Source organism: Pterocles gutturalis, unplaced genomic scaffold (assembly GCF_000699245.1).
Source record: "Pterocles gutturalis isolate BGI_N339 unplaced genomic scaffold, ASM69924v1 scaffold30092, whole genome shotgun sequence".
Taxonomy (NCBI): Eukaryota; Metazoa; Chordata; class Aves; order Pterocliformes; family Pteroclidae; genus Pterocles; species Pterocles gutturalis.
In genome coordinates, this window is record NW_010111132.1 from 25945 (window position 1) to 51186 (window position 25242).

The 25242-nt window shown below is 39.9% G+C and overlaps 1 protein-coding gene across 1 annotated transcript in view; it reads left to right on the forward strand.

The window, feature by feature from the left end:
• Positions 1–17003, forward strand: part of ARHGEF38 (Rho guanine nucleotide exchange factor (GEF) 38) — a 34003-nt gene extending 17000 nt beyond the window's left edge. Inside the window, exons 5-14 of the mRNA XM_010073648.1 lie at positions 1952–1969; positions 6252–6451; positions 6945–7078; positions 8704–8808; positions 9809–9931; positions 12382–12702; positions 14241–14381; positions 15437–15635; positions 15817–16073; positions 16818–17003. Coding sequence (XP_010071950.1) covers positions 1952–1969; positions 6252–6451; positions 6945–7078; positions 8704–8808; positions 9809–9931; positions 12382–12702; positions 14241–14381; positions 15437–15635; positions 15817–16073; positions 16818–17003 — 1684 coding nt within the window. The remainder of the gene's footprint in view (positions 1–1951; positions 1970–6251; positions 6452–6944; positions 7079–8703; positions 8809–9808; positions 9932–12381; positions 12703–14240; positions 14382–15436; positions 15636–15816; positions 16074–16817) is intronic.
• The last annotated feature ends 8239 nt before the right edge of the window (positions 17004–25242 follow it).

The following is a 25242-nucleotide window of genomic DNA, read 5'->3' on the forward strand; positions in this document are numbered from 1 at the left end:
AAAATATTAACAACATTAAAAGAGCAATGTTCACTCTGAAGATGGGTTGTGTTGAAAATAAGGCTTATTTTGTGCAACTTGTCCAGTTATTAAATACATAACAAAGTGTATGTGCAGTACTTAGGCTTTAGCTACCCTGGAAGTTGAAAGAAATAGATTTTCATATAAACTCAGGCTTTCAGGCCAACGGATGACCAGGTATCTCACCTAAGGGGTGTTTTAGTTGCTGATGCCTACAATATCGTTTTCTGGCTAATCATGAGAAGCCACTACTGTCGTTCATTCATCCCTGCTGCTGAGGCAAGGGGACATGGAAGGAAATAAAGATAAAATATAGCATCCATGTACATGCTAGGGTGGATGCTGCCACTTGAATACCAGAGCCAGCAAGAAGAGCTCCTGTTCCAACATGACACCTGAGATTTTTGAAGAGAAAGGGTATTTTGAGCTGAGCCATTGTAACCTTTGCTAGCAGGAAGTGACAAAGCCTTCCTCACAATGAAGCCTTGTTTTGTCCTATTCTTTCCTGATTAGCCTTTAAACAGGAACCAACAAAAAAAACCCCCACTGGTGCATGTATACTACATTGTGCTTTTTCACAGTGCCTAAAGATTGCAGCCAGTTCAAATACTAAGATCTGAAAGTGCACACTCAAATGCAGAGCTGTGGTCACCTAAACCTGTTACTACTTATTGGAGAATGCTTGCCTTAGGAAGAAAATTATGCAGCATTTTTAGCCAATAAGTTATAGGCTGTTTCCCATTGTGAGACACAATAAATGCAGGAGCTCATGATGGCTATTGTGGAAAAATGTTTACTTCTGAAATATTTTTTTTCCTTGGAAAATATGTTTTTTTTAATAAATTAAAATGGGCTAACGTTACTAGGGGCTTCTGTTCCTCAGATGAGTAATATCTACCATGTGAAAAACAACATCTATATCAGGAGCAATTTGAGAGCGGCACTCTGCACATCTGTACAGACAAATCAGATTTAACTAGCCATGCTGAGATTCCTATTCTTCCTATTGACTGAAGAGGAGAAATTCCATCCCAAAATGTAGGTGTCTGCCTTGGAGACATGTGCAAATCCAAATTCTGTAGAGTCCCGTGTTTCAGCAGTGATTATGCAAACTGGGGATGTTGTTTGCTAGCTTAGCCAAAGAAATGCAGCTGGTAAAAATGAAAGGATGCTGGCAACTACCTGCTCTGCTTTCAGCCTGAAGTAGTTTGGTCAACTATTACAGGAGTAGAAGGACGTCACAAAGTGCTGACAGAGCAGAAGCAATGACAGCATTAGCTTCCAGATGCTGTTAGGCACTGGTGGGCAAGGAGAGAAGAGTGCAGGCAGTCAAAAGCAGCGGCTGACGATGTGATGTCAGGAAAGCCTAATGCAGAGATAGCAACTTTTCGGTTCCCCTGCATTTGAGTGAATTCATACCATAAGGAAAACATTCTATGCGCATGTTTGCTTGTTTCCAAACTACAGTTGTATGTACCTGCTGCTTTCAGTGTACGTATTAACACCATCCTACTCTGAAGAGGTTTCAGTTAATGTGTAACCTAAATGTGTATCTAAAGTGTAAGAATGACATGTTTAATTTTACTTTTTGTATTAAGGACTGGATGTTACTTACCGTTGTTAGCACAGTGGCTGAAACTTCCCTCTCTAGCAGTGTTAGGACAAGGCTTGCTCTTATAGCCAAAGCCAGGTTTCTGACAATCCCTTCTCATTTAGGGCTGTCCTTTCAAAAAGATATAGGGCCAGATTCACCGGTACCCTCTGGCTGTTCTGTGCAGTTCTGCTGACACACAGCAGCCATAAACCTAAGTTAACTGGCCAGTTACAGCTGCTCTGTGTCACTGAAGTGTATCTGAGAATCTGGCCCCTGATCTGTATAAATCCTTTTAGGAGAAATCTAACATATGTTTTGTTTTCTTCTCTTTTGCAGAAAGATATATGAGGAAGAGTAAGTACTATGCCTTTCTTACATATAAAATAATCTTTAAAATATCTTTAATTTATCTTCAATATGCCTAAAACTGTACATGTGGAAATTTTAAGAACACAAGCCTTTTGTGTCAGTATAACCCATAGATTTTTCCAGGACATACGTGATAAAGACTCTCAGTTTTAATTTCCCTAAGCCTGTCTGGTTTTCTAATTACCACTGCTCTAGCTTTGCAGTATCTTTCAAAACTTGTGGTTTATGAAGCTACTTAATTTGGTTGCCAATTCATTTGGAGCCCTTTCTTATCACCTCGCTGTCTTGTAAATGTGTGTAGAGAGCTCTGATGTCCACAAGAGTGCTTGTCAACAACATAGTGTCAGTCTTTTCAACCCAGACACTCTGAAATCATTTTGCATAGGCCTCTGTAGACCTGCTACAACACACATTAGCTTCACAGGTAAAGCTATTTGTAAGGAGACGACCCCTTTGGTAGCCTTATAGGAGGAGTCCACCTTAGGATCTTCCCTCTTACGGTGGCTGGAAGAACATCAGTAAAGAACAAACTCATTGCAACACTTTGCCAGAATACTCACCCAGCCACTGATAACTTGTGGTTAAGGGACTTCTGTGCCAAATGTGACATCTTTGAAAAGCTACAAAGGAGAGTTTCTCACAGCTGCAGTTTCTGGACATCCAGCAGGCTGGGATCATTGAAATGCAGCATCTCCTGAAGTCACCTGCGGGGAGAGGTCAGAGGAGGGGTTAGCTGAACTGAAAAAAATTCTTAGAACCCCAGACAGAAATGTTAAGAGAGAAAAGGGGTGCGAGTGTGCTCTATATTGGTAGGAGAGGAACATCTGTAAAATCAGAGAATTCGTTAACTGGTCAGTCAATTGCATGTCATAAATCAGTGTAGAATAGACTTTGAAGGATTTGTGTGCTGAAATTCTAATGTTGGGGTTTTCAAGCTTTAGTCCGTGATAGGAAATAGTTTTTTTGCATTTTGTTTTGATAAGTGACATTCTTGTATACTCCTGTCTCCCAAGGATTGGGGCTCCAAGAACAACAAAATACCCAGAGAGTCACAATAAGATCATGTTAGACAGTAACACATATTGAAATAGCACAAGATTGCTGCTCTGCTTTGTGTAGCTCTATCAGAGATGAGTGCCTAGTTTTCTCCTTCAAACAGTTTCCAGTGGAGTGTAGGACACAACTCACTTTCTGAGTTTAAACTGGCTCTGATAAAGCTGTGCAGAGGGCAATGAGCCAGGTTTAGCTGCAGGACCCTCCCTGAGCTTGGTTACCTGACACAGTGTGGTGGCGTTTGCCTTTCTCGCTGACCAGCAGGGCACTCAGAAATGCCGTCACCTGCAACTCAAATCATGCCCAAAAATCTGATTAACATTGAACTGGAAAATACGGCGTAACTCACCCCAAACGGTCTGTGATGTTGCTGCTCCCAGATTGCTTTTCATTCAAGCATGATCAAGAAAACAATTACATAAATACCAGACAGTGCTGCCCTTTGCTAGCAGCTCGATAGGTTAAATTCTGCTTGGCTTAACAACTGTGCAGCCTCACTGATTTCCCTGGGTTTGCATGAGAGTCTTACGGCACAGTGAATTATTTGCCCTACACGTCTTGTACTAAAATGAACTCGTGCACAGTAAACCACGAAGCCTGAGACTTTAAGTCACGCTGCAGCCTATGATGCACAGCTGAATACGACACCAGAGCAAATGAAACTGAATTCTTGAGTCACCTGTCTTTGCACAGTTTACCATCGTGTGTTTTTTAAAGAGGCAGGAATCTTTCTGCAGTTGTGACTTTGTTCTGTTGGGAGGAGGGAGGAAGGGGTATGCTGTGAAGCTCAGTGCAGTGAAACCAGCTGCATCGACTGCAGAGCCACGGTAATAATTTGTGATGAGATTAGTACAGCTACATATGACCGAGAATACTTGCTAAATTCACAATAACACGGGAGGGAAGGCTGAAGTAGCATCACAAATGAATTATCAACTTAATTTTCCACACAATAGATGTCAGGAGCCATTACTCGCCTGTTTTGGTTGTGTGGCAAGGCAAGGCCACGTCCTGCCCAGCAGCCAGGAGGGTCCTAACGGGGCACATTGCAAAGGAGAGTGGCTATCATCAGCTAATCTTGCTGGGGAGAATTAGATGATTTGAACTTTGTGGCATTTAGTGCCCCAGGGAGTCATTATCTTATAACAAACCTACTATCTCTCCAACCATATTGCAAGACTGTGTCATGCAGATATTCGAACAGAGGGCTGTTTATCACTTGGGCAGCTGTCCAAAGTGCAACCATATAAAGAGAAGACACTTGAAGATTTTTCCATTCATGAGGCAGCTTTTATAGATTTGCATTCATGAGGCTTTTCAGAGAAAACAATAACAATGTAAGATTTTTTTTTCATTATTGCTGCCAGAAGCTAAAAGAAGGGAAAATAGCTCTCTATATTTAATGTAGGATACAGGGGAAATGAGGGGGATTGAAATGATGAGAAGGTTTGGGGACATCAAGAAGCCTTTAAAGGCATCTACTGTTAATTTTTTTTCATGCAGAACTTTTTTACAGATAATGTCTGTGCAAGAGAGATGGTTTAAATATGCAGATGTCTCTTCTCAAAGGCATTCAAATTGTTAGTTAATTAGTCAGCAGTAAGGATTGGCTCTTTTACTTCTTATACATATAAAAGTAGGAATGAAAGCTTTTTTTTTTTCTCTTTTACTCTTCCTGCTGCACAAAACAATAGATGTCAGCCTGCAAAACCAAGTGGCTGTTCCCTGGTTTTTGTACTTTCCTTCTACATTGTGTTATTCCATCTTTCCATATGCAAAAATCTGTCTTCGCCTAGCATTAACTCTTGCGTAGTTAACATCAAACAACCTTTTCCCCCCCAAAGCAGCCTTTTCAGGCACGCACAAGGAAAGCTTGGTCTGCTTTACCGCCCTTCACGCTGTTACCAACATCTCCCGCTCGGTTTCAAAGGGGAGCTCTGTTGGTCACAGGCAGTTTGTACCAGCACTGGTGCCAGAGGTTGCCTGGTTTGCTCAGGAGTGGGCTGTAACAAAGAGAGACAATGGACATGTCTGTCCTGCTGCTGGAGCCTCACGAATGGCTGGCCCTGGCCCTAGAGCGTGGCCACCTACTCCGAGGAACCCCCATGTTTCTACCAGCCACGGGGAAGGTAATGAAGGCACGTGTGGTGTGGTCCTGCCCTGCCCCTGCTTTGTCCCAGGCTGTTGTGACAGCCTGCAAACTGCACAGCCTCTCCTCGTCAAGCCTAGAGAGTGTGGGCAAAAGCTCTGGTCTGGAGCAGGGCTGGAGCATGAATTCAGCTGGCTGGTAACTCCCTTGCACGGGGACCAGAGAGCTTGGGCGGCCTTGATGGCCTGAGCTGCTCAGGTGCTGGGGGAAGCTGCTCTGCTGCCCCTGCCAAGCCCATGCAGATTAAGCCCGGAGCTGCAGAGTGTCTCTGAGCCTGTGACAGAAGCTGTGACTTTCCTACCCTCATCCTTCTGCCACCCTAGGCAGCTGCCTGCTTTGCCTTTGCGTAAGGTGACTTCCAGCAGGCTGGATCAACATCTTGTATGTTCAGCCAGGCCAGATCTGGTACCCTTTGGAAGCTCAGACATCGTTAGAAATAACCTACTGGCAACCAGCAAAGAAAAACCACAAGTAAAAGAGGGTAAAGCTTAAGAGTCACTGTGGCAAGCTGAGAGATGTTGTGCTGAGGGATACAGCTGTGACTGGGCATCCCAGTTACTCACAGGAGGAAGATGTTGCCACTTTAAGGCTGAGGGGCCAGAGCAGGATGTAATAGCCCCACTCACATGCACTTCTCAAACTTCCTGTTATTTGTTCTTCCACCTACATCTCCCTTCCTGGGTGCTGTGGTGTGTGAGTTTGTATCACAAGCACCCTCAGACTGAGTGGGACAGTTTCAGAGGTATTGTCTAAGCAACAGTCTGACAGGTTGCTGAAAATACAGAAAACTCAGACCTGGTATGTATTTCTCATTGAGGGGGCGAGAGGAACATTTAATTTACAATGGCCCGTGTTCCCTGACAGACTTATCTTATTCTTTGACTTAAGCATTAATTGCACTTCTGAGTCAGGGCAAAGCACTGCTCTGGTTTTGATATTTTCTGTATTTGAAAGACCAACTGAAGGATATAAAAGGCAGCAGCTTCAATGACTAGGCAGAAATAATAAGTTTTGTCTTCAGGGAGTTTCTCCTTATGTGACAATTTTTTTTTTAATAAATTATAGAGGAAAGTCAAATCTAATGGACATGGGATCCCTGATGATCAAACCAGTGCAACGGGTGATGAAATATCCCTTGTTACTCTGTGAACTCTTGAATTCAACTCCTGCTTCTCACCCTGACCACAAGGCGCTACAAGATGCCCTTTCTGCTATGAAAAACATTAATGTGAACATCAATGAACTTAAAAGGAGGAAAGATTTAGGTAAGAAAAAGGCACAACCTCTGTAGGTTTGGGCTGGCAATTACAGGAGCAGTTTCAACTCCAGTCATATCAATACAACAGTTTGGCTGGCGCCACCCAAGTTGTGTAATACGCTGGGTTTCAAGAAGCTAACAGATGCCTTAATGTCACTTGTCCTCAGCCAGCTACGTTATCTGACAGGTAACTCCAGAAATATGAAAATGATGAAAGAATTCATGTTACTTCATTGTTCATAATGCAGTTGCAAACACTGATAATAATTAAGATGCAGTGATAGCAATATTTCTGATAGGCTTGCCACATTGAAGCTCTAATTTTGCTCTTCCCAAGGCTGGCGTTGATAACAGGGTTTGCATCATCTCAAGCATTTTCACACAAGATCACAGCAAGTGGCATCAAAGTGTCTGTTCTCCAATGGTTTCATATTTGTGTGCCCATCCCTGTGAAAAGCCCTGTGAATATAGATCAGTGTAATGAAATTCTCTGTCTGCAGTGCTGAAGTATAAGAGGAATGATGATGATGAAACCCTTAAAGAAAAGTTTTCCCGACTGAATATCCACTCGATTAGCAAGAAATCCAAGAGGGTCACCAGCCATCTGAAAATACTGACGGGGGGAGAACCTCAGGTACTTACTCATCCAACTGCAGATTTGCATTGACAGCTTCAGTTCTGCTTTTGCACTGGGCATTTTTTAAAACATATTGGAAATGGAGTTTGTGGTGTTGCTTTTTTTCTGCATCATTTATAAAGTCATTTTCTGACTGTCACAGAAGACAGGAAAAATCTTTGTGATTGAAACAGAAAAGAACGTAATGCGTTCTCCACCTTTTCCTTTTTTATCTAAGAGTTTCTCAAACTTCTGATCATCAGCAGAGAGGAAGTGACCAGTAGTTTTCTGAAACTCAGCCTGAGATCAGCTCTTTGCAGATAGACTGGTGATAGCTATTATTGGTGCTGAGAGCACATTCAGTCTGTCTTGCTTCACATGGTAACATTCAGGTTCTGAATCCACCAAGGAAGATGAGCAGTACTTCTGATCAGGAAAGGCCACGGGGTTTGCCTCTACCTATGTAAGGACCTGGAACTGTCAAAAGCTCTAGACAAAAAACCCTGTGAGAAGTCTGATGGGTGTTGGGTGGCCAAAAACAAAACACTCCTTCATAATTTTGACGTTGTAATTCAAAACCTAGCAGGAACAACATTTTCAGGAAAGCTTAAATCTAAATCTCAAAGAAAATCAATTACAATTGACCTCACTGCATGAGATGGCTGATTATACAAGGTCACTTGCCTTTCTAGATGTGACTTTACAAGATACGTGCCATTTTTTTCCTGTTTTGTTTTATCATCAGCGTTTTCCCCCTTTCTCTGACGCAAACTACCCATATGTATTTTTTCTGTTCATTTATTTGTACAGTGGAAATTTTTGTATTCAGAATGGGTCACCAGCAAGGCTATAAAATCAGAGAAAAACAGGGAATTAAATTTGATTTAAGAAGAGATGTGATTTTTCTTTTTTCTTTAGAACCTTCTGTTTTCTGCCTTTTTTTTTTTTTTTTAATCTTAAAACATCTGAGAATCATTTTAGAATCCGGATACATCTGTTAACTATTCAGCCCACTCTCCTGCTTAATTAGACTAAGAAAGATCCCAATTCATATCTCTGAAACATGCTGTGACCCTTACAGCAAGACCACTGAAAACGAGACAGATTTCTCAAATTTCTCAAGTAAAAGGTACGCAGAAATAAACGTATTCTCGGGGTTTTTTCAGCTAGAATAATCAAGTAGTACAAGCCCATTTTCAGCTGAAGAGCTGGCACTGCTCGAGAGGTAACAGCTCCACCTACAGCCTGCCTGGGGGAAATCTCCCAGTCACCCGCAAACAAGCACCCAGGAACGTAATGCCATGACATCAAAATATTTTACAGTTTTCATTATTGTTTCCTCAAATGCAGTAACAATATACAGAAAAGGAAGAGTTTCATTGGCATGTGTAGGTGTGCTTGTAATAAAGCAACTCCCTACTTCCACAAGCATTAAAAGTTAAATTCTCTGCCATGTAGCCCTGTGCCTTTGACTCTTCTTGGATTAAAACAGCAGCTTGGGACAATTAGGGGCCAATCTGTTCTGCTTTCAAAGAGAGGAGTTCAGGGAAAGTTTGGGATTTTTCCAGCAGCACTTTGGACGTTTCTTTCATTAGCCAGGCTCTTTTGGGTTGCCAAAATAACAATGCAAACATCTATTGTAGGTGAAAGATCAAACTTTTAACAGGGAAGAAAAGTTGTTTCGAAGTTTAGAGAAGACTGTGAAATTGTGCCTGAAGAACATTTCACTCTCCTTGCACCATCTACAGGTGAGTACAGGACTTTTGGAAATCTGTGGCCACAAACCGCGTCCATAACCAGTTTAACACACATTTCTGACACCAGTTAGGCAACACCAAATTATTTATAAGCAAGCTTGTCTACCTCACAATATTAAATAAATAAGCTGTACTGCTGCTCCATTACTGAGCCCTTAGCGAAGAAGTTTGGAAGCCCACCCATCTGCATTTTTCCACTTACACAAGGGGGCTCACCAACTGCTTCTCATTAGAAATGGAAGAACTGAGTTGCAACCACAGGAATTAAAACATCCTAAAATACTTTTTATGGATGTGAGGACTCTGTCCGTCATCCTGTTGCTACATTGTGTTGAGGGCTAGCGTTAGTTGTACTGAGTGCTCAAATGCTGTAAGTGTCTTTGCTTTAATCCTCCATGCCAAAGATGTGGGTTGGCTTGTAACTTACCAACTTTTCCCTTTTTTTTAACGTTTGAGAGTTAGGTAAGACCACTTGCCAGCTGGCCAGACCTTATCGCAAATGCACCTCACCTTGGTTCAGCAAACAGGGGAAGGCCAGCGAGCTCAGCCGACAAGGGCTGTTGCCTGGAATGGTGTTGACTGTTCCTTATCCAAACGGATGCACACTTCATTAAGATTAAAATTCAGAGTTAGTTAAATACACCACTGTAGTCATACTTAGTCCTCTGAAAGAGGCCTTTGAGGGTGGATGGGTCTTGAGCTGGCTTCTTGCTGAGGAGTAGCTAACTTCCAGTGGAACATAGGTTGGGACATAATTTTTTCAGTTGAACATTAACAACTTGATTCTTAAATAGTTTACATTGAAAACAGACAAAATACAGGAAAATATTATCACAGCAAACAATCCCACACTGTCTGGAAACTGCACAGGTGTGAGAGATGGAAAATATTTCTGCTTCCATCAGTATTATTGCAGTATCTGCATGAGTGAATGCAGTATATTAAACCAGATCGTAATACGGTTTTACCTTCCTTCTATCTTCTCATTTAGGATTCTATACATCTGGCTGCACAGAATATAACTGGGCTTCAGGAAATCTTGCGAGACAAAGATGACGAAGTCAAGAACTGTTTGAAAGAACAGAACAACACTGCAAATCTCTGTGAAGACCTTGTAAGTTTATGCCGTGCCCGGTGTTACACAGCTATCTGTATGTGTGAGAAAACAGGTGTATGTGAGGAAGACTAGGACAGAAAAGAGGGAAAAAAACCCCTTAGGAATCCATTGGGAAAGATGAGTGGGATTTTTGGTTGAGTTTCTGCAAGAAATAAGATAAAACTCAGTGTTAAGTGCACTGTGTTTCCCCTAGAAGAGCTAATGAAAACTTTTCAAGCTAAATTCCTGTTGAATCCTTGTGCTAAGTTTGCATGTTTCACCTGAGCTTCAGGCAGGAGCAGCAGATCTTTGCTTTGCTGCTTTTGTTACCAACACTGACAGTTTTAGAGGGACTTTTGTGATCTCTGTTGTGCTTGTGAACTATTAGCCCCTGGAATCACAGACCTGTGAAAATCTCAGCTTTATTACATTTTCAAGTAAGTTACTATCCTTCATATAGGGAAACCATGACAAATCTGAATATAGCCCATAGGAATTAAAAAGCAATTAAAAAATACAATAGTTTTGCAACTAGTCTCTTGCTTTCAGGGTCCAAATGAACTCTAATGCCTGGCTCTACTAAAATAGACTAAAACATCTCCTCAACATGGGGCAGGCTGCTTATCCAAACAGCTGCTCAAGCTGGAGAAATTCAAAGGTGGAGGTTTTCTTATACTTTCCTAGGTTTGTGCTGACTAAAATATAGCCAATTCAATCCTTTCCAAAACACTGAAAACACTCTGCCAAGAAACAGAAGGATCTTTGACAGACCACATCCTCCCAGATAATGACAGAGAAGTAAGATGTTCTATTTCCTGTCCTTTGAAGTTCCCACATTTGAAAAGAATCTCAAAAATTCATCTCAATAATCAGAAAGATATTTGCAATGTTTTCACAATGAATGAGTTTATAAAGTGCAGAAGAGAACCCCTCTCTCATTGCAGTGGTGAGTGTGTCAAGTATGGAAGATGCCCCCATATTCAGAAGCATCAAAGAAAAGCAGAAGCAATTCCACAATAGACGAAACAGAAAATTTTTTTCAGAAAAAAATTTGTAAATCCTATGGGCTCATGAATCAACTATGCTGAAGGTCTACACAATTTAAAAAAAAAAATCCTGATCTCATTTTTTTAATTGTGGACATTGTTTTTAGCCATGTTAGTTTCTACTTATTTCTGTGTCTTGGATTTACAAGCTTACAAGGATTCTCTATCCTATGTATAAGGATTTTTTTTAAATAAAACTTTTGTCCTGGCATTGCATGATGAGTAGATGTTCTCACTGAACAACCCATAGTGTTCTTCACATGTTTACCTGAAAGGGTATTACAAATCGAGATCTCAGCAGTGGGCTCAAGTTGTTTTTTTCTTTTTTTGTTTGTTTTTTTTTTTGTTTTGTTTTTGTTTTTGTTTTTTGGGGTGTTGTTTTTTTTTTTTTTTGCTTTCTACATTTGTCAATACCTTCTTCTCTCATTCTATTTTAGGGAAAATTTTAGGGTAGAAATCCACAATAGCCTCTTCTCTTCCAGAAATCTGGTCCAGCAGTTTGGAAAAATTGTTTTCTTACTACATCAAAAATTGGTTCACTAACCACAGCCCGGTTTTTCAGGTGGAAATAACGTAGGAACTATCTAGCCAGTGCACATCCTTTTGGCCTTGGGAGAGCAATTCTGGTGCTAAAATGGATCTGTCCTCAACTGTGGTGTGTTACGGAGGGTAAAGGGACAGCTGCTCTTTTATTCTCACGTTCAACCCAACAAATTAATTCACATAGAACATCCAATAATTTTAATATGATGACAAGTTTCACTCACTACAAGCTTGTGCTGTATTTGAACAAGTGATTTACAAAAGTAAATTTTATTTCATGCAATATTAATCCCTTGAGACAATTAGACTAATGGAAAAGTCTGAGAAAGACTTTGTTTTTTTACCAGGTGCCTAATTTTGTTGATTACTAGAGATAGAACCAACAAGCACAACATAATTTAATCAAATCAAGTGACTGTTTGTGTTTGCTTAAACAAGAATTGAGTTACAGCTGTTTCCAGGGAAAGAAAAAAAAAAAAAAAAAAGAAATGCAGCTTTGATAGCGTTCAACACTGTCTTGTTAAAAGACCTTATTGCCTCTATACTGTATATTGGCATGGGCCTTCCAATTACGGAAATCCCAGTTTTATTGGACCACTTCACTGGTCCCTGCCCAGTTTTTCCTCGGTGGTAACACCCTAAGGGCAGTACTGCAGGCTGCATGCTCCAAGGGACCATTACCAGACACTTTAGGCTGCAAAACTTTTCCCTCTTCTTTGCAATGTTATAAAGGAGATTCTAACTCATGCTAGACCCTGCTTGAAGCTGTCTCTGACAGCAAGACTGTGAAGAGTAATTAACAGGTTGCCATCAGGTGTAACTGTGTCTGAAGAACGGTACAAATAAAGTAATAAGCAGGTCTGTTTTATACCTTTCCAGATGGCTCAGCTGGACAAGCTTGTTTTGACTCCTCTCTCAGCACTCCAAGCCTTGTTTTCAGGCCCACAGAAGCTCATCCAGAAGCGCTATGACAAGTTGTTGGACTACAACAGCTACCTTCAGAGGTCAACAGGAGAAGAGCTGGACCTGGCAAAGAAAGACTATGAAGCTCTAAATGCACAGCTAGTGGAAGAACTTCAGGTATTCAACAGAGCAGCCAAAAAGATTGTGTTGAACTGCCTGCATTGCTTCATCACCCTCCTCAGGAACATAACGTCTGCAGCGCTTCAATCAAATTCTGCTGTGGTGGTGCCTGTTCCAGTAAGTACACTACAAACAGGTGTAGCTCTGCCTTTATTTGTCTTTTTTCTTTCTGTATGATTTGCCTAGACTTACGTAGGACACATATCTACAAGCTACACTGATTTTGTTTGTTCTGCTGAGCAGAGTCAGGTTACTTTTTTTTTTTTTCCTTGCAAGCTCAGCAGAGGTTGAGAGTTTGAGTTTTGTCAAGCCTGGACTTTTCATCAAGAATGATCCTAATGCAGCTGTTCCAGCTGTAACAGCAAGAACATTACAGCAATGCAAAAAGGAGGCAGCTGCTAGGATTTTACTCTTTGTATCTTAGTGTCTACCCTGAGTAGCCCAGAAAACACAGGAAAAGAAATTTTAAGAAAGTACACGAACACTCCTATTGCTGCTAGACCTGCAGAGTCACAGATGACTGCAGAGGAGAAGCAGGTTAGGAGATCTGATGAAGTAATTTCTATGAAAAGCAAGTTGCTTTTAAACACAAATATACTGCAGAACCTCCTGCAGACATCTCTAGGCAGTAGGGAATATCTTTGTCTACGTTGGCATTTTTAGAAAGTTCAAATAATTTCACTTAATGTAGCCAAAAGTACCAAAGATACCAGCCTGAGCTACACAGAAGGGCAGCAGTTCCTCCAGCCCACTCCCCTCTTTCTGCACGCTATGATCATAACCTGAATATTGAAGTTGAGAAATTATTCTCAATTTGTGTGAAAATTCTACAGTGTTTCAGTTTTGTTGTACTTTTACCTAGAGGACCCACTCACCTGAACCGGAGCAAGACTCTAGATGGGAAACACCCTGTAGCAAGGCAATTCTGGAGTAATGCTTTCCATCAAGGCTTTAACACAGCTCTTTATAGTCAGGGGCAGCTGAAAAATTAAGAAGGCAAGGTCAGAATGAAAACATAGAGCTGTGCAGGTTAATGGGAAAATGAAGGCTTTTCCCGCATGAAGAAATTGCATCCCTGTAATTTGACCATTTCATATTTTGAAAGCTGTTGTATTGAGCATTGTTTTCTGTGAAGCTCTGCCTACACCATTACCTTCTTTTTCTTTTTTCTGTTTACATCAGCAAATACATAATTTGAAGTTAGGTACAGACCAAAAACACTTATCTAGTGCTGCCATGGACAGTGCTCAGCTTACCCAAGGATTTTTAACCTGGTGGCAGCACCCAGTTGCACAAACACACAGCTGTAGCGTAAACTGCTCCAAGCCTTACAGCACATTTGCATCTGAAAGCAGGTGGCTCAGTAGTATAAGTGCAAGGCTGTTCACTTTCATCACTGTTTAGAATATTTTTTTAATGATTTAACTTAAATTAATATGTCTGTTAAATCTAATAGCAATAATTAGGAACTTTCTTTAAGCAAGGACCTTTCTTTTCCTTCCATCTCATACCTAGCATGCTATGGGGTCTGCAGAAAACAGCAGTAACTTGTCAGATTTCCTGACTCCTAGCGTTCAGCCCGTTAAACCAAATCTGCTCTCTCAAATCTCCTTACCATTTTGTTCATGAGATCTCACCCACCTTTGTGTTTGCAGCTGTCTTCCTCAAGCATCTGTGAAGTGCAAAATCAGTTGATGGAGGAGGTTCACAAGCTGCATTTTGTAAAAGAAAACAGCAGTGCAACCTTTATCGAGAGAAAATTGAGCTTGGAAAAAAAGAAACCTGTCCCTTCTCTGGTGAGTACCATGCATCTGAACTGTGTATGAAGCATCCTCTTTTTATGACTTTTGAAACAAGTCAATTTTTATGCCACCTAGAGGTTTGGGTTTGGTCTCTTCACTGGGACTCAGAATGAGGTTGTTGGAATAAAGCTGTTCCATTGACCAGTAACTTCTGAAGATTTTTATCTGTTTTCATGTTATTATATTAAAAAACCACTTGAAATTATCTCAGACTACCCTAAAGTCTTTAACCATATGTTAAGTCTAAGGTTGGGTATGTAAACTTTGATTTCTTTTGTTAAATACTCTTACAGGGTGTCTTAGTCTTCTAATTCAGAAGAATTTTTTTATCCTCATCCTCAGCTGTGGTTATGTGTACTGGTGTTTACACACATAAGCACACACATACACCTTCACAGCAGAAGATGGAGAAAATCCACTAGGAAACCCATTTCCCCGTGGTTCCAAATCTTATCAGATATTTCCAGAGCCTTTAGGAGTCTAGTTTACAGTAAAATAAAAATTCAAGTGCAGATTTACAAGAGAAGCTGAGGAAGCTGTAGGATTCCTTTTAGCATCAGTAAGGCACATGTGCTCTTGCTTTTGCGGTATTGTTAAGATCACATTGACGTGTAGCACCTCCCTCCCTGCCCTCTAACCAAACTTTAACACACATCAGCTGACTTTCAGATTATGCATTTCTTGTGATATTACATAGGAATTCACAGATCATTGCTACAGAAAAACAATTAAGCAAGTGACAGTTCACATACAGAACACCGGCTCTTTAAGAGCAGGGGCCAGACTAAGAGGTGTTTAATTAGTGTAATTCCTACAGTACTTTAAAATCTGCCTTTTATTGCTCACCTATTACTATAGCAGTTGGACAGGTCCATGCTGCATGTGCAAAGGAGAGTTGGTTACATACAGCTGTGTAACTAACTCCTTGATCTGTGTATAAAAATACAAGGTCAGTTGCCATGTGTGCATATACTGGTTTTTATGCATCCGTGTTGCTGTAGAAATGGCCTCAGCATTATTCCCAGTGAATAATCTTTTTTGCTTTTCAGATCGAATCCCCACGTCAAACAGAAAGCCACAGGTCCAAGCTGCTGTCTACCTACAGCACAGAATTGCTATACCAAGCTAAGCGCAAGTGCAACGCCACGCAGGAATTTGATATTGATTTACATGAAGGAGAACTGGTGGCTGCTGTGGAGCAAAAGGACCCCTTCGGAAGTACGAGCAGATGGCTTGTTGACACAGGAAGTAAGTTCTCTGCACAAACATCCCAATAACAGCTTCCCTTCAGGATATTGATTTCTTTTCATTCTGGCCCCATCTGTTTGCCTCCGTTGTACTGACAGCTGCATAAGATGCTTGGTTTTGAAATGGCTTTAGCAGCATTTTGCTATTTGCTTATTTTCTCTCTTTTTATTCTGGTATCTAGTCCTTAAAGGGTATGTGTATTCCTCCTTCCTGAGGCCTTACAATCCAGCCAAAGCGCAGAAGGATGTGGCAGAAAACAGCTTTGGTGATGATGATTTTGATAATATCAGCCTCTTTGTCTCTTCACGGCCCTCCACTGACAGCAGCACAAGTCTGGGGCACAAGAAGAGTGACAGCAGCTCATCTCTTCACTTCTGCAAAAATCCCACAATTAATGGCACAGGGACTGATGCTTTTCAGGATATGGATGATCACCAGGTAAGTATGATACACACTGTGCCTGGCTTCTTGTTTTCCTTTTTCAAATCTAAAATTATACTACTTATGATTTAAAAGACTGGCACTAATCTGTCAGTATGACATGGAAATTTGTTATCCTCTGTTCTTTGCCTTTCTTAAATAGCTATGAGGTAAGAAAAGACAATCAGTTAAACCATGAATTGCAGTCCTGTCTCACAAAAAACACACCATTGCATTACCCCACCCCATGTACAACGCCTCAAGGATCTCCTATAGAGCAGAAACCTGCAAAATAGCTCAATTTGGGGGATTTTTCCACTGACAAGAAAGCTGTGGCAATGCTGATCAGCAGGACAAAAAAATGTCCCGTGTGCCACGTTTGATTTCAGGAGCTTTAGGAAAGGTGATTCTCTACCTTGCTGGAAAATTCTTCGTCCAATCCAAGGCTGCTTCGTGTGACAGAAACAGGCACATGGGATGAGCTGAAAGCCCTACTAGTGTAGTAAAGCGATGAAGTCTCAGAGCCTGGTTTGTTTGTTCCTCCCCATGCAGAATTCCCCAGATCCTTCAATTTTACTTTTTGTTTTGGCCCTGTTCATTGCAGTGTGTCTAGCAATTGTAGACCATGTGGTTGCACACTAGCTCATGTATGTTATTACACATTTTCTGTATATAGAATTCATACTAATACACAATGACAGGGTAAGATGTGGCTACGTTTCTGAATTCAGACTTTGGGTTTTTGTGGCTTTCCTTTTTCAGACCTTCTATGCTGTTTATGCATTTCAAGCAAGAAATGATCAGGAACTCAGTCTTCAGGAGTACCAGAAGGTTAGGATACTTCGGTTTTCTGACTTGAGCGGCAATAAAGAATGGTGGCTAGCAGAAGCAAAAGGTCAGAAAGGATATGTACCATCCAATTATCTTGGGAAGATGACATACGCTTAGGAACAGAATATTGAGCCAGATTCTCCAAAGCAGACAGAATAATAATCTATTACGGTTTGCAGCAAGCAAAGCAAACTCACAAGTGATTGACAGAAGCCATGGTATCTGGTACAGCACACAGATGATACTGAGAACCTCCATCCTCCAAAAGCCATCACCTTGTCAAGACCTGAGGGAGGAAACATTTAACAGGAAGACTGATTCTGATTAACATCTTGAAGAGCTTGCTCTTCTATTACCCCATAATTTTCTCTTTTGTCAAAGCGTCGTACATCAAAAGTCAACCTACAAATACAAATCACAGCTAAAATTATGTTTTTCTTCCATGATATTTAGAAAAAAATATTCAAGATTAAGAAAATTAGCCTTGAAAAAGGACAAATTCAGTCTTCAGGGATGCTGTAGTTCAGACTGAATTGTTCCTGAACTGCTATCTCAACGAACATGTCTTAAAACTTGAGCTTTTCAGTTGTCCGTTTTTATCCTCAGTCACTTCTGTAATGAACCTTTTTTTCAGTGGAGATTATTGGAGTGGGAAAACAAGAAGCATTTAATTTTTGTAGGAAACATTTCAACTTAAAACATACCAAATGTGGTGGTACTAGTAGCTGGTCCCAGGGAAGAAAGTATGTTCAGTCAAATATGGAAATTGGGGGAAGGAAAGAGGGGACACAAGAAACAGGTACTGTGAAATACAGACATTATAATTTTCAAAAAAAATTACACAACTACTTCATATGGTAGGAAACACTTTGTAGCAATATGAAAGCACCCCAAGTTTGAAATTCCACACTAACTACTTTACAGTGCAAGATCTGTGTAGTGAAATGAAACCTGTGTTATTAGACTTGGGAAATTTACTAAGATGTAGAAAAAAGGAGAGTCAAACAGTACCTTTCTCTGTATATTTACTGCCTATCTGATTCCTTAGGTTAGATACAGGGATCATAATGTCTAGTGAATAAGTTAGGACTTAGGATGCATCAAAATTTCTCTTCCAGAAAAAAAAAAAAAAAATTCTCAAAGTGTCTGATGTTAGACTGAACACTGAAGAATGTATCAATGAGCTGATTCACTGTTCACAGAAGTCAGAGTCAAAAGCCCTGTATTTTGCTAAAGTGTCTTCAAAGTAGTTGAGGCTATTTTAACAAGTCAATATAGTTCACATTGCATCCTCAAATTGCATAGAAAACAAAAAACCCCAAGGAAGGATCTGAATGTCAAGTAGTACTTCCTTAGGTTCACTGACTACAGCGATCCTTAGGTCAAGCTGTGCACTACACTTGAGCTAGACTGAATAGTGATATAACAACATCTTGTTGCCATTACCATCAATAACTGAGTGTTCATCGCAATTTATTTCAATACAGCAATGCCTAGGTCCTCTAGTGATGAGTGAGAACCTTCTTGTGCTAAGCATTGCAAAAAGGAAACAAAAAAAGTGACTATGCCTGCAGCTGATAGTGTAATTGGAGGTAAACTCCTGTCAATTGTTTTCTGTACTGCTGCATAATTGCTTATCAGTGACTCACCATTAAAATGACAACACTATTAAAATTAAGGGGGGAGGATGCTTCTGATCAAGGGTATACAGAAATTGTTCTAAAGCTTTTGTGTAAGTTACTACTTCCTATAGCTGAAGTGCCGGGTATGAAGATGAAAAAAGGTAAAGAAAGTTCTCAGTCTTGCTCGGAAGATTAACGTAGTGGATCACAGAGATGAGAACCTGAAGTTTGTGCTGGATTAAATCACATGATAGAGAAACTTTTTGAGTTCTCCGAGATGTATATCCAGAAACTGGTATGTGAAACTCTGTGAACTACTGCAATGCAATGAGCAGGAAGAATAGATAATGCATTATTTTGCCCTACTGTACATCACCTCATGCACTTACCTCTTGCTGTTTCCACAACAAGCAAAAAAGGTTCTCATCCGTTTTATTAATGGATATAGCTAGTTTTTACAGAAAACTTTGCCTTTAGTTAAATGAAGAAAATAAAGCTTTGGAGAGGGTGTATCAGCCTGGAAGAATGGACTGAAAGACTGCAATTCACTCTACCCTACTCGGTTTGCACTGCTTTGGCTTTTATATTTTAAGATCATGGGGAAGATGCAGACAAGAAGCTTTTCAGTATGTCTTACAATTTAGAGTATTTTATTTGGAGATGATCTGTACTTTGCAATAGTTGAAACAGTTTCAGAAATGACTGAATTGTACTTAATAGGCTTAATGTACTCATGTAAGTTGCACAATGATGAAGTTTTGTATTTCAGATTGTGAAATTAATTAAGGGCAAGAGTCAGAAAAAAAAGATTTCTGAAGTCTTAGTTCTGAGAACTCACCTTGAGTCATAGGGAGAGCTCTGATTGTGAGTGTTAGGTACATTCCCCATGAAAAATCAGGCTCTGTGAAGGTGTCTCGAAGTGTACTCAAATGCTGCTCTCCAAAGTATTCACTAGGTATCCTGAAAAAACAAGGAATGAAGGATGAAGTATACTGGAGCTGGCCACCTAATTTTCATTGAACTTCTGTGGGATTTGGGAACTCCTAGGAGGCCATATGAAATCCCAGTGTATGGTTAGGACCCAGAATAATATTTATATTGGGAGATAATTTATATTACTTTATTATATCCTTATAACTTGGGATCCACAAAAAGTACTTTATTAGTACCCAGGTGGACTGGTTTACTTAATTTCAGAAATTCAAAGTTTTAGCTTTCATAATTTGATATTACAGATATATTGCAAACTTTTATTTTTGTTTAAAACAGGTGAATGCAAACTACAATTGCAAAAAATTAAGAGATGCTCTTTGAATCTAAAGCCTTCCTACATTAAGGATATTTACAACAATTCATATTAGACTTGTCCAGATGCATTTTTATTAAGATAGTATTTTAATACTAGAAACTGAGCTACGTTAGGGCTCTAGAAATTCCCAAGAATATGCAATGTGTTTGCAGCTGTTTCTTTAGTGTAGATAAGGTTACAGTATTCTAAGAGTTTTCTTATTCTGATCAATGAAAAAATAATTTATTTTGATTGAAGCAGGGACAGGCTGCAGTTTAACAGAATGATCTTGCATTTATTCAAATATGCGTTTTACTTACTTGAACCATTGTGACAATAAGCATGTACAAGTACTTCCAAGATTGGGTCCACTCAAACTGAAGTGTTTCTCCATTCAGGGAATATTTTTAAGTGTTGCTATTGATAACCTGGAACCCAGAAAATGTCCAAGCTGATGAACAACAAAGAGTCTCTGGCTCTGACCTCTGGCACCTGTGTGCTTCACTGTGCTTGTGAACCTTAAGTAAGGGTTCACCTTTTCAATGCAAACACAAATTGAAGAATTACTCCTCCTGACTTTTCATCTTAGGAAGCTTCACTGAGTAATTACCTCCTTCAAACATTGAAGTATACTTTTGCTGTCATTTTAAGATACCTTGTAAAAATGCAGATACGTGAAGCAGACCTAACACCTGCAATAGGAAACACAGCTGTGACAGTCCTTGTGCCTGTAGATCTATTACTGATAATTCCTATTATAATATGGTTTGTTCAGAAATGATGAAAAAAAAATCTTAAATTATTGCAATAATAAAAATATATTTTTTCTAAGGATATGTTTATTTTTTTTCTAAATAAGACTTTGTCCAAAAGCAAAGAGCTTTATATGCTATCCAAGGTCTGCCTTCTGTTGTGAACTATAAAAAAAACAACACTGCAAAGTTAGCAGAGCAGAGGAAATAGTTGCCTCAGATAAAACACTGCATTTCTAGTATGCATCCTAGCTTATCCATCAATATATTAGAACTTGTCAAACACTATCAAACTACTGAGCAAGTTTCAAAATACACTTCAAGTTTCCAAATGTCAGCTTATAGTTGTGTTCTTTTCCAGCTGCTCCTGAGGTCGTGACCACTCTTTACTGCTGTGTCCAGCCAGAGGTCTGTCATGAGGTGTATCAGAAAAAAGCTCGTGTTATTAAAACAAATTACAGAACTTGGCATTAGAACTTTCCTCTTAGACCCAGATATCACCAGCATCCCATAGTCCATTCAGAAGGAGCACTCACAGAACCAAAGAAACCTATTGTTTCCCATTACTAAAGGTATGAGAATTTGGGCATCTATGAGGAAAACATCATATTTAAGTGGAAGTAAAATATTACTGTACCAACTTATAAAATGGATAAGGAAAGTCAAGCTGCTATTTTCATAGTAAATCACAAAACAATTTGGTTTGGGGATAGAAAAACCACAGGACTATTTTCCAGTTATTCTTTTCTAAGTATGAGGTATACTTCTCAAAATTCAGAAAGGCCTCCCTTCTTCCTGCCCTACGCTAGGTTCCTCAACCTGAAGTGTTATATTTTACTGTAGAACAGGCCTCTTTCCTGAAAATACAGTTGTTAATTCCATCCTACCTATAACTTCAAAGCAGAAAGCAACTGTTCCCTTCAACCTGCTCTGCTTTTCAGCACTGCCTATCTTACATATTCAAGCTAAACACCTGATTTAAAAGACCAGGTCTATGTTATAAATCCTTCCTGATATAATACTTCAAAGAATCACAATCCTAACTGACATTTTTATACCAACAGAAGGAGACTTTATATTTCATTTAGGAAGCTGGGAAAGCTACCATGGAAGAAAGTCTTTTGCCAATACAAATTGCAGCTCTATTGCAGATTCTGATAATACAGTGATATCAGCAAGTCCAGCTAGACTTGGCCTTATTAGAGGGAAAAGACAGGCATGGATAAAAGGTATAGCATATATAAATTATGCTATATCCTGAACTCCTTTGTATCCTGTGGGAGCAGGTTTCACTACTAGAATGAACACTTCACATAGGAGCACTCCAGCCATTAAAAGAATCTATCTTCACGCTGTACTTCATAGCATAGACAACATTTTTGTGATTAACATTTAGGAAGAAAATATGCATTCTGTGTGCTAATGGAAACTGTTTTCATTGTCCTTTCCCACTACACCACTATTAAAAGCCTTCTGTGCTAGCAAGGAAGAAGGATGGGCTGATCGAAAAGCACTCATGTTCTGGATTCCTCCTCCTCATGCTGTTATTTTTAAATCACCCTGGAAGCTGCAGGTACTACTAAGACAGAACCTTTCTTTTTTTCCTCCACAGGAAATAGTATTTGAAAAAGCATGCAAATTCTCCAGGTAGCTAAGGCAATCCTGAGTAAATGAAACTACTCCTTTGGATGCTTAAGGAAACTTAGCCTAAATCTTAATTATGGAGAAGAGAAAAGAGGTATGGGAAATAGCTGCATGTATCAGCTTTACACATATTTAAAATAAGGGATGGTGAAGAAAAGCTGTAGCTTTCACCTACCTATGGAAGTCTGAGATGTTTTCATGTTTAGAGATGCTCCCCTCATCACAGAAGGAAGAGAGGATTGCTGAGTGCTGGTCACAGACAGCAAGACTCCAGATCCTTTTCCAGTGTTCAGCTTGCGCCATTTCTTGAGAGCCGAACAAAACCTGGTGCAGCTGGGACAAAGGGAGTGAGCATAAGCTGTGAAAAGAACAGCTCAAGGGTGAAAGTGGAGAGCTGGAACACCTGATACTTTCTTAACTACCTGTTTTAGCTGTGGTGGGTAAAGCATTAAGTGTAACCTGCATGTGGCTGGGATGAGTTTGAAGGAGTGCAGCAGAATCCGTCAGCATACACAGAAAGAGCTGAAGGGAGGCTTGCGGGTGCAAGCGCCAGGTTGAGTCAGGAAAAAGCCCCAAATGGCTCCACAGGAAGCTCCTGCAAGGCAGTCACAGTGCCTACAAACCTCCTTTGGAACAGCAAACAGGCTAAGTGCAAGACTGTGCTGGGGGGTGGAAGCAACTTACATTCTGCAAAATAAAGAGACAAAGCTGATCCCACCCAACGCCCTGGAAGTGGGAATTGAACCTATTCAGCTTGAACAATACTCACACAGAGACAAATTCCTCTTCCTCCCTCCCTGTCCCCCCTTCAAGTTCGTAGTTTTATTAGCAGTTAGGCAGAAGACCCAAAGTGCTGCTAGGATACAAGGCACCTTGAACACTACTGATGTCTGTATGCAGCTCTGGCCTGGCACAGCTTCTCTCTTGCAATAATCCCGTGGCATCTGCTTCATTTCCTCCTGGAATTCAGACACTCAATAACAATGCAACATAGATATGTAAACACAGATATGACAGTTCCCATAGTGATGTATTCCACACAACTTCTCAGCACAACAACAAAACAAGAAAACTTTGCCTAAGCAGGGTTAAAAAACCCAATTTTTTTCCATTATCCTTCATGAAAGCAAAATACAAACCCTCATTTTCATGAAGGGCTAAGGGAATACATTCAGATCTCTCAGCAATCTTTTCTATTTAGAAGTCTGTGCTATTACAAATATTTTTGACATATTTTAATAGCTAACATACTTTATATCACTATTTCAGACACTTGCAAATCCACAAAGGAACTTGGAGAGAGGAAAAAAGGAAGACTGTGAGTTGAGGAGAAAGGAAACGGGTTTCTGAATGCCTCTGCCCCCTGCCCAAATCAAACCAACCCTTTGGCTATGGGAGGGAGCGTATTAGTGGCATATTAGAATCCCCGTTCTGGGTTACATGGATCCTAATGCTTGGCCTCCTAAGTTCCAGACCCCAGCCCTTGTGCCTTCAGACACTGTTGGCAGGCTCACCAATCCAAAATCCAAGCAAGGAGCTTGCCACACATCTATAAAAATAAGACTCTTCTAAATCTCCAACATATTCTGGCCCTCCAACCCTTCTCCCCACGCTTAAACCCACCTATATAGAAGCCTTGGAAGATCCAATGACAATATCCAGTTAGAAGAAGTTCTGCAATGCTTGCTAGTAAGTTCAAATATGAGGTCTTCCAGCTGATTTGGGAAAGCATGCATGAGCAAGGAGTCTTCCCTACGAAACACAAATCACTGAGGGAAAGGGAAAAGAAACTGAACTTTTAGAATAGCCACTACCCATTCGCTATTTTGAGTATCATGAAGGAAGACATGCACTTGGTATGCACCTATTCCTGTTTCTACCTCCCAGAGAAATTGCTGGAAAAGGTTTTCCAACTGATTTCAAAACTCCGTAACAGACATTTTCTAAAAAGCAACAAACTCCTCTCCTTTATCTAGAAACTAGCTGACAGGGCTAAAAAAGTTAATCTATCTGAAGTGTGGAACAGTGACCAACACTGTCACTAACTACTGAAGAGATTTCTGTCTTTGCTCCTTCCTTGTATGAGAAAGCAGTAATTTTAAATAATAATCATACAGGCTATCGTAGAACAGTTAAGAGAGTAGCGGCTTCATTTTCCAAGATAGGGTGGCAGGCAATACTCCTTTGACATATGCAAAGCTTGTGAATTTTATAGTAATACTTAACAGCATGGAATACTTAGGTGATCAAAAAGTCCTCTGTGTTTCAGGTGTGCCAGAAAGGAAACTAACTTATTGACACCTAAGACAATTCCCTTCCTTTTCTTCTATTTTTCCCTCTCTCACATCAAAGCAACATGGTTCAATCAAACTGTGCATTTCATTAAAATATACACTGCCTACCGCTTATTTTCCATTCATATTCAACAGGACAATATTAAAATTCTTCACAGATTAAAAGAGCTTGAAAACACTGTTTTGGCACTCTTTCATTCTTTTTACAGGTTAGGAGCCATTTATCTTCTGCTAAAACTCTTATCTCCTCCCTCAGAGAATTACACCACCACCAGGACCCTTGAAGTTTCTCACTGTATAAAAATAAAATAGGCCACTTAAAATTCTCACTTCAAATAAAATTTGTTGTTTAACCATTAATTTTTTGCAATTGTTTAAAAAAAATACATTTTTTCCCTAAAGAACTGTATCATTTAGGATAAACTTCATTAACTCTGCACAATATAGACAACTCTAAATAGGTGAAGCATTTTAAGTAATGGAAAATGAATGAAAAAAAAGCAGCAATGGTTTCCCAGATTAATAACACTTTTATTAACAACATTTAAGAACAACAGTTTCAGTTAGTTCAATTTATTAAGTGTCCACATGAATCTGTTTTTTTTTATACTCCAAAATACCCAACTTTTAGGATTTCAAGTTTCAGCGCTTTGAGATAAAAAACAAGAGCATATAATAGTGAATTCCTCCAACATATTAAATTCATAGATCTGCAAAGTCAGAAGGAATACTAGGATTATCAAAGTTTGACCTCCT